Raw genomic sequence first — 9,920 nt, forward strand, 5'->3', positions numbered from 1 at the left:
TTGGCACTTCGCGTTTATCACTGAAAAAGTGAAAAAAAAAACTTTGCTTTTGCGTACCGGTGTCTGAGGATATATGTTCCCCTTAAATATTTGTTCCCCCAGACTAGGAACGAATATTCATTCCCCTTCGGAGCAATATTGGTTCCTCTTCCGAATATTTGTACCCCCCCCCCCCCCCCCCCCCCCCCCCCCCCACCCCCCCCCCCCCCCCCCCCTTTTTTTTTTGTAACAAAGTAATCTTTCTTTGCATATAAGACTATATTTGTGTACTTTCAACTAAACCCTTAATTTTAAGACCACTTTCCCTAACCCTAAACTTGTACCACCCAGTCCCCTCTGACAGGCCTACTCTCACTTACAATAGTACATGATAACAACTGCATTGCTCCCATTACTATTTACATAAACATAGGAGAAATAGAAAAAAATATTTTGTAGTTGCTATGGTTAGAGTCATTGTTGAATTTGAATCTCTGCTCAACCCTTCTCTTTTTGACCTCCAGCACCCCCCCCCCTCCCCCCGCTACAAACAAGACCCAGTTGTGCTTACTTGTAAACTAGTAAAACTGCATCGCTTCTGTTAAAAAACAAAGAATAAATAAACACTGGTAAAAATCAACTGAACAGATGATATTTTTAATGATTGTTGACATTTTGATTTGTGTATGAAGCAGTCGGTGTAACAGTACTGTCCGCAAATCTTTACTATATATTTGCTTTAGTAAGCCAGAAACATTCTAGATAGCCTGAAGGGTATTTAATATAGTTGCTCGTAAAGAGCCATTCTCCTATTCCTGCACTGCCTGCAACTTTGGAAAAGCTATTTAGCAAACTGCTGATTGAATTAACACCTCTATAAGGCCTTTCGATGTAGCACAGTAGGAATCTTGGCTTTTGTTTTAAAAAGGGCTGCAAAATGCAAATGCTTGCACGGCTGCACGCAATTGCTTGCAGTTAGGCCACCTACACCAGACCCCCCCCCCCCCCCCCCCCCCCCCCCCCCCCCCCCACCCCCCCCCCCCAATGTCTGTAGTTCCTCTTGCAGCTAGAGCAGTTCACACAGCTTTTGTTTGAATTATTCATCCAAGATAGCTTATTTAAAATACAACTATTATCAGTGTGGTCAAGCTGGGGTCCCAGTTTCGTTGTAACCTTTAGTCCCTCCCAGTGCTGTCTTCACTGAAGTGAAAGACACAGGAATAAAGCTGAGTTTACAAACAACATTATAAAATATTATTTACAGGGAAGAAAATGAGACTCCAGATTTTATTAGGAGCTTCATTAGCCACAGTGTACAGGTAACAAGCCCCTGTTTGTCTTATTGAATTCTTAGTAAAACCAGGAATGGATCAGACTGCTATTCAATGGGAGTCTTATTGCCATCCCAGCTTTACAATAGATTTTTAACTGAAGGCTGTTGAAGTTGTCACTGGTCTTCAAATGACAGCATTCCGTATATTATATAAAATATATATATATATATATATATATATATATATATATATATATATATATATATATATATATAAACAAAGTCTGAAGTCTGCTTCACTACTTCAGGGAATATGATAAATAAGCACTAATCAATCGTGTTTAAGTACTGTATAGCTTGAATGTGACTGTGTGCCACTGCTGTTTGGATTTGAATCACAACACAGAAATAAAACTGCAGGGAGACCAGTCAAACGATTTTGATTAACTGTATGAAGTATCCTTCAGGCTATTGTGTATGTTTCTGGATTACTAAGCACCACTTTATTGGCTCCTCAGCTGCACTATTACACTTTGTCATTGTAGCTATGACTTGTAATTCGAACCCGATACATTGTATTTCAGTAGTGCAATTTGTACTTGCAGTTAAACTACACTGTATTTAAATATGAAGCTTGCACTGTATCCCTGTGCTGCTGTGCAACACCTGAGTGGCCTTGGATAAAGGCCTGTGCCAAATAAACAGTAATAATTACAAGAACAATGAATTGTAATTGTTCAGTTGACTGGAGCCATAGCCCCAGTTCCAGATTTTGCGAGTTTCTGGTTGGGTGTATAAAATCGTTAGCATGTTGCATGTCGCTTTGTCTTCTTGGTAATGTATTTAGTAGCGGTGCACAAAGCACGGCTGAGCGCAGATGCCGCGTCTTGATTGTACTGGTGGGGGAGGGGTGCTGGAGAGTCGCAGGGGCTGAGCAAGTACAACATTTGTCCAACCATAAAAACTAGAAAGAATGGCTAGACTCCAGATTAATCGGTTACTATATTCTTTATTACTAGCAACGTATAGGCCTATAAAAAATACATAACTAGTTAAAAAAAGGGTGTGGTACGACATAAAGCATTAAAAAAATACAGCGACATATGTATTACATGTCGCTAATTTATTACAATATTAAAAGATGCATAATTATGTAACCCTTTCATGCACGGCCACCACAAATGGGGACAGACACAACGCTCTTCTGGCGTTTACCTGGGGACTGCGGGAGAAGCGAATGGGTGAGTCTCATATGAGGGAGAAGAAAACAATGAAAAATAAATAATTGAAAAATATATTAATTGTGTATTAAAGCCTACACTTTTTAGCTGTTTTCAACATGGCTTTGTTAATTATTTTATTGCATTCTGTCTGCAGGCCTTTTAAAACATTGCTATCTTTCACAGCGCCCTCGTGCTAGTCAAACCGGTTACAGGGGGTTTGTGTCTTATTTGCATAATTATTCAAACACCCAAGCCTCAGCGACCAATGAAAAGAAGCCACCTGCTTATGAATTATTCAGTGAATGGGCGTGACTCGTCTGCTATATAACCCTTCCATTTTGACGCAGTGGTTATCAAACGGCCACAACGAAGAGGGTGCTGTTAGTGAGCAGAAGAAAAAAAATAAAAAATAAAAAAAGAGGTGAGTAAATGGGGAATAATCGAGTCCCTGCACGCAATACTTTTGTTAATAGTGTTTAAAAAATATCCAGGTATTTTATATATAGTGTTGAATAGTAAAAAGATCGAATAAAATGCAATTTCGTGCAATGCGTTACTTGTTGCACAGCTAATGTATAGAAAGGGTCGTAAGTAATTTCAGTGTAATGGTCAAGTGAAAGTGTTGGGGAAGGAGTTTGAGAGAGACTCGGCGGGTTTTCGTGTGGGAGTGGGAGTGGGAGTGGGGGAGGAGGAGGAGAAGAGAAGAAAAAAGTGCCTAAAATGGCGGACCTTCGGGCAACGCCAGAACAAAGAAACGCGCTTTTTTTTTTTTTTCTTCTGCGCTGTTAAGGGTTCTCTCGAGCTACGAAAATAAGCTGAACTTGCAGTATTGTACTTCAACACAAATTGGTATTGTGGAACTTTAATAATTAGTGTGGGGGTTAATTGATAAAATGCTTGTTTTAGTTGCGTCATTGCAGTCACTTTTTTTGTGGCGCAGTTTGAATTTCCCGATTGCGGTGATTATTTTGGTACGTTTAAATGCCGTACATGTTATATGTCGCTAGTTAATTTTGTTTATTCATGTTAATTAAGTTGATATAATTAAGGAATGCCTGGCGTGTCGGGTGGGGGAGGGCTGACCCGCTTTTGGTTACATACAGCGAAATGGAAACGTTTATTTATACCAGACGGTGTGTTCTGTGTTGCTGCATATAAAAGCGATTGTGGGTTTTTTTTCTTCTAGCAACAAAATTCCAAAATGTCTGACGAAGGAAAGCTTTTTGTTGGCGGACTTAGCTTCGACACAAACGAGCAGTCCCTGGAAGACGTCTTCTCCAAATATGGACATGTCTCGGAAGGTATGTTTTAGCCCTGTTTGGCCAAATGCGACGTTGTTTGAGTGTCGGGACCTTGTTGGTAGCACGCAGCATTCTTAATACTGGTTAAATTTTATGTATCGCAGTTTGAATGAAGGTCTCCTTCGCCCCTTGCTGGTTGGGTTAGACGACCATTTTGATTTCTTTTTCTTGTTACAGTTGTGGTGATCAAGGACAGAGAAACCGGTAGATCTAGGGGGTTTGGTTTCGTCACGTATGAAAACACGGAAGATGCTAAGGATGCTATGATGGCAATGAATGGAAAGGTGGTGTGTTTAATATTTTAAAAATTCTCATAAGAGTCCCATATTCTGTTAAGTGCAGCACACCCCCCCCCCCCCATTGCTATATTAACTTTGCCTATTTCTCTTCCAGTCTGTTGATGGCAGACAGATCCGGGTTGACCAGGCTGGCAAGTCTTCCGGAAACAGAGGTGGTGGATACAGAGGTGGCTCCGGGGGTGGACGTGGTGGTGGAGGACAGTACTTCAGAGGGGGCAGAGGTGGGAGAGGTAAGGGGTGGCAAAGACGCAAAAGTGCTAGTCTCCTTTTGCTTTAGGTCACACCCTGCTCTTTATTTGTTTCATAAGTATAATTGTCTTGCTAATGGCTCTGTTCTAACCTTCACCTCACCTTTTAATTTTTAGGTGGTGGAGACAGAAGCTATGGTGGTGGCGGCCGTTTTGATGGCCAGCGAAGCGGTGGATACTCTTCTGATAGAAGTTATTACAACAGGTAATTCGGCTGCGTTTTGTAGATCTGCTTTGTCAACCCCTACCCCACCCCCTCTTGTAAGTGAAGGTTTCTAATTCCTTTTGTTTCCTTCCTCAGGGGGCAGGGAAGTTATGACAGAGGCAACAACTACAGAGATGGCTATGACAGCTATGGTAAGCTTGAATATCAGTGAATGGGGGGGGGGGGGGGGGGGTACTCTGTATGCTGAAGCAGCTTTTGTTCAGTTTAAATCAACTTTACTATTTTTTTTTTTTTTTTTTTTTTTTGACTGCAAGGCAGTGTATCTCCAATCCTCAGTCCTGCACTAGAGTCCTTTTAATTCCGGCAGTCCATGTTCCTTTTAGCTGGATTCACTATCCTAATTCTACCACAACTTGCACCATTCTGGTTTAAAACAATGTTAAGGAAGAAACCGGAGAATTTCTCAGGTCTGCTAAACTACCGTATTTGATCTTTAACAAAGTGGTCTGCATTTGACGATTTGCTAGCAGTTAAGGATGTTCTACACAGTAGCCTAATTCAGTGCAAAGTGGTCACAATTTCTAAGCGCCTTCATAATCCTGAGTAATGGAAAACACAATGGCCTATATCTGATCTCCAACAGAAAATGACCTGTTTTGAACTGTAGGGGATTGATATGGGGAGGAAGTAAAACTAAAAGCAAGTGTCAGTATTTGTCCATATGCTTCAGTGCCTTTACATCTGTACCTGCTTCTTGTCCTCAGCTACACACGAATAAAAAATCCTTCCTGGTTCAAGATCCTCTTCGGTGGCGCTGTTTATAAAGATATAATCTTTGAAGAATCTGTTTTTTCTAGTGTCTTGTTTAATAAAATCTGTAGTTTCTGGTTGTGACCTTGTCTCACACAGCCTGACCGCTTCTGATAATGAGAAACAAAAACCCAACTTTTTTTTACCTTATTTTAGCTCATGTGTTTCTAACAGCTTTATTAGCAGTTTATCTTGGTTAAATTTCACATTTAAAATTGAGTGTTAAGTCTTCCCTCAGGTATAATGCAAGATTTAAGTGAAGGAAGATTGTTAAATTTTATTTAGTTTTATTTTGTTAAACTTTTGAGCACATTTCTATCACCAGAAGCTTGACCAGCTGTAAAATTAAGTCTGTGCGCCTTCAGTTTCCTGTAATGCATTCCTTTAGTGTAGCATGGTAGGAGTGCAGCCTGGGTACAGTCTTTTCCAGCAAACCACCTTGATATGGCTATAGGCACTGTATTTACAATGTCAAGAGTGAATTACTTTTGGACAACTTTGCCGTTGGGTAATTAATTGGCTGGCTACTTAATTGCAGTGGCCTAAATTTCAGAGGCAGTCTGCTACAGGCTTTACAGATTTCACTCTTTGCAACATGTACGTTCTGAATCCGATCTCTGTAATAAACTTGCAGTAGAGTTCTTGGTTTTCAATATGTACCTGCCAAACTGTCCCTTTTTTTTTTTTTTTTCACTGGAAAACTAAATTGTGCTTTTGCGTTCTCTGTATCAAACATTCAAGAAACTTATTTTGTAATTTTTGGCTTCATGAAGCCCATTAAACAACTGGTTGAATCTGCCTTGCTTCCTTGTGCCTCAAAAGAACTGTTCACATTTCTATTGTACACCAGTGGAGGGAGGGGGTGATGACACACCATCCAAGATGGGTGTTGCCAGGTGAGCCAGAAAATTAATGAGTAGATCTAGGGGAAGTGTGAGTGCTTTAAGGTAAAGGGAGGAGCAGTGGTATATAGATTGGTTAAATCCTGGGTTTATTAAGTGCAAGCCTGAAGACTAGAGTGTCTAGTATTAATGTTGCATATGTACTGCATGCAAATCTGTAGGAAGAGTAGGTTTTTATGTAAATGTGTTAATTTGAAAGTTGCAGGGAATGGGTAGTTAAGATTACTGTTAGGGGAGTACAGGGGAGACAACTTTTATTTTCAAAGTCTAGAATTGAATGTAAATGACAGACTTCACAACTGGAACTGGGGTGTTGTAATGCCTAACGACATCCAAGAGTTCTTTGCTAGCCTTTGGAAAATCAACAAAGTCCTTGGAGAAAGAAGTGTTGTGCCTACCTACAAGTGAATCCTCTCAGATGAAAGCTGCTCTCTTGGCTAGTTCATATGTGGAGATAGGCCTGTAATTTGAGGTAACTGCTTTTGCTCTCCTGTTCGCATCCTTCCAAATAAGTTCTCATTTTGAAAAAAAAAAAAAAAAAAAAAAAACTGTTCATGAGAATCCCTCTTCCAAGATGTCAAAACTGAAGTCCTACTCTTCTAGGTCCATTTTGTTCTTAAGCATTTATCAAGCCATTTTGACTGCATGATACAAACTGCAAGTAGTTTGCTCTGTTCAGCTGTGTAGTTGGCCATAATCTGGAATCAGTCTTCTCCAAACCAGCACCCCGGTGTCTGTATTATGCTGGTGGTGCCTAAACCTTGGGACTGAGCCTCAGTGTAACGTGGAAATTGATTCCAAATTCATGTTCAGATTATGTCCACTAGAAAACATACGGATGATTCTCTTGACTTTCAGTCCACACGCCTGTCTCATCAGCCACGTGTCCTGTTGTAGCCTGCCTTTTAGAGGATTTTTTTTCCAGAAAAGTTCTCCCTCTTGCATAGGTCTACATTTTATGTACAAGCCTAGTTCTTTTCTGGTGTACAGTCTTCCAGTGACTAGAAGATAAAAGCCTGCACTTTTGACAATTGAAAGCAAGTTTCACTTTTAAGATATGCTCTCAACAGCTTACATTTTAATGTTTTTCATTTTGGGGTTGGGGTAGAGCTTTTAAGTGACTTCCTTTTGGGTCTATCCTTTTGACTATAGATCATTTTTTAAAGTTTTAAATGAAAGTACTTGCTTGTAGAAGCCCTTGGTTGTTTTTGTATTCACCTTTGTACATGGCCACTGAGGCTGTTTTGGATAATATATTTGTTAAATTAATATTCTATTGGGCAAACATTTCTGTAGTTGAAAAAAACAAAACTCTGGTTTATAGAAGCAAGTAGGTCCACCCCAAAAGGGTATAACCACCTAATGTTATTGTTTTCTTATCAATTGTTATTTGGCAATGCCAGTTTATTTCCCTAGAGCAGAGTTTGTCAAGTGTGGTTGGCCCTGGAGCTGGGGGTTAAAAACTAGGTTCACCTGGGTCTTGCCTCCATTGCTCGGACCGCCATATTCATAGATTCAGTGTATCGGCTATAGTTTAGTGAAATTGAATTGGTGTTCACAAATTTCTAGATGACTAGCAATGCAGGACTACCACCAGAAACAAAGTACCTCTAAAATGTATACTTGGCACTGTAAAAATAAATGTGTTTAAATTGCAGTCATGCCCCATTTACATATGAGTAATTTGTTTAATGTTAAACTTAAAATCTACATGTTTTAGCAACATTCTGTTTTAAGTTACATGACAGTAGTATTCATGGATTGGATGTGAAGTTTTAATGTCCGTTTCTTTTTAACTAGGTTGATAATTGAATTGCTAGTGATGCCCCGAGCAAAGATTTGCTGCAGTGTAGGAGTTTTCCTGTGAGCTGGTACTGTTGCCAACCAGGTTAGTATGTGTATTGTCCACAAGCAAAATCAATGCGTTTGCCTGGTCCTGCTGAAACATGTTGTGTGTTTTTTAGTGTACTGCTTTGTCTGAGTGGGTTATTTAATTTTCCCATAGTCAAACACAGATTTTTTTGTCTTTCATATATGAAGACTTTGGACATATATAGGGCCCTATGAAATCTCTTATTTTGGATGTATTTTTCCTGATTTCTGACTTGGTTTTAAAAGCATGTTTTTTACCACCACAAGTGTTTGATATATTGACAGTAATGATAAAGCTACAGATGTATGAAGTGACAAAACCCTTTCTAAATAGTTATTCAAAGTGCTTTCAGAAAAAAACGGTACGCAATGTAATGAAAACAGCTTAAGAACATTTGTACATTTTTAAAAAAAAAAAAAAATCAGTGTAGGCTTTTTAGTGGTGTTTCTTTAACACAAGCTGAACTGACATTTCAGAATAGATTTAATGTTTTCATTAATAACAATGTGAATGCCTAAATATTAAATTATTCTAATTTAATAAAAGGGCTCTTGGTAAATGCCTGAATTGTGGAGAAATGCAGCAACTTGACCGTACATTCTACGGTAGTCATAGTACTATCCGCTCAGAATAACTCTTTATAGGTTGTTCTGTGTCGTCCCCCCGTCCAATGTGGATTTCATAGGGCCCTACATATACTTTGTATTTGTATAGTTTTAAAGTGTTCCCTTGACCTTTAAGTTTAGCAATATTTGGGGTTTAGAATTCTGTACAAGTGGCAATGTGCAAAGGATCAACATTGGTATTTTAATACACATGTGTTTTTCAACTGCTGTTTGTGAATGGTAATTGGCATGTGTTTTTTCACAAGCATGAAGGTGGCGTATTAAAGCCAGGTTTTTATTTCAGGGTGAAGTTTGCTAGAGGAAGGGCCCTCCAGTCGGTAACTAAGGCTGCTGGAACTACAAGCATTCCTGGGGGTGGATCAACTGCCTTTTGAGGGCTAATCTTCAGAGTGATATGATGGCTTTTATACAGGGTAAAAGGCATGGAGTAGCCTCTACAATTACAAGATTTAACTTTGAATAAATCATCTGGGATTTGCTTTTGGGCGACTAATTTTCCTTGGTGCCTTTCTCTTAACTGCATCCAGATCCACTCAGAGGCCTTCTGGTAAGAGAAGATACTGCTTGTACTTAAATCCCTCTTGGTGAAAGATGTCTTTTGAGGCATGTAAAATGTTTAAATCTTCTGTTCTGATATTAAAGAATGATTAATCTTAAAGATGTGTGGCTTATTTAATGCCGTCAATACATTAAATGGGAGTATATGCTGCAAATAAGCGGTGATTCACTCTGCAGTACTACAGGGTAACGTTCTTAATTATTGTAAAATTCAGCTATGAATTCATATAAAGTAGCTCATCCCACTGTGTCAAAGGAAGTGTAAGGCTATGGCCAAAAGTTTTCTCTCGTCTAGAATTTTAGGACTGAGACCATTTTGAGGTGTGTGTCTATAATAAACAATTTAGATCTTTATTTAAAATTTTGTAATCAAAGATATTGCAAGAGCTACCGGAAGCTAAAATAGTGCAGTATATTATATTAGTTTTTTAAATCGCATTTCAGTTATTTAACTATATGGAAAAGTACAAAGCGATATATCATTAAATAGATTAATGTAACCTTATTCACAGGTTTGACTTCATGAAGCAAAATGATATCACTTCTGGGTGGTGGTGCCTTATACTTGAAGGTCTGTGTCCCTTTGAAAATGCTGCAGTCTGGTGTTAGTTACCTCTGATGCTGGTAAAGTTGGTGTAACAGCAATTTGCGTGGAACAGTTA

At 39.1% G+C, this 9,920-nt stretch overlaps 1 protein-coding gene across 3 annotated transcripts; it reads left to right on the forward strand.

The window, feature by feature from the left end:
- Positions 1-2,792: 2,792 nt before the first annotated feature.
- Positions 2,793-9,358, forward strand: LOC121301469 (cold-inducible RNA-binding protein B-like). 3 transcript variants are annotated; one of them, XM_041230912.1, is made up of 8 exons: positions 2,793-2,896; positions 3,662-3,776; positions 3,954-4,060; positions 4,170-4,305; positions 4,441-4,528; positions 4,625-4,680; positions 8,002-8,089; positions 8,984-9,358. In XM_041230912.1, the coding sequence occupies exons 2-7, from the start codon at positions 3,677-3,679 to the stop codon at positions 8,004-8,006; spliced, it is 492 nt and encodes a 163-aa protein (XP_041086846.1). In that variant the 5' UTR covers positions 2,793-2,896; positions 3,662-3,676; the 3' UTR covers positions 8,007-8,089; positions 8,984-9,358. The 3 variants fall into 3 exon arrangements, with proteins under 3 accessions (XP_041086846.1, XP_041086844.1, XP_041086845.1); XM_041230910.1 differs by lacking the exons at positions 8,002-8,089; positions 8,984-9,358 and adding an exon at positions 5,254-6,097; XM_041230911.1 differs by lacking the exons at positions 8,002-8,089; positions 8,984-9,358 and adding an exon at positions 5,254-6,097 and having other exon boundaries at positions 4,170-4,296.
- The last annotated feature ends 562 nt before the right edge of the window (positions 9,359-9,920 follow it).

This window comes from Polyodon spathula, chromosome 27 (assembly GCF_017654505.1).
Source record: "Polyodon spathula isolate WHYD16114869_AA chromosome 27, ASM1765450v1, whole genome shotgun sequence".
Lineage (NCBI taxonomy): Eukaryota > Metazoa > Chordata > Actinopteri > Acipenseriformes > Polyodontidae > Polyodon > Polyodon spathula.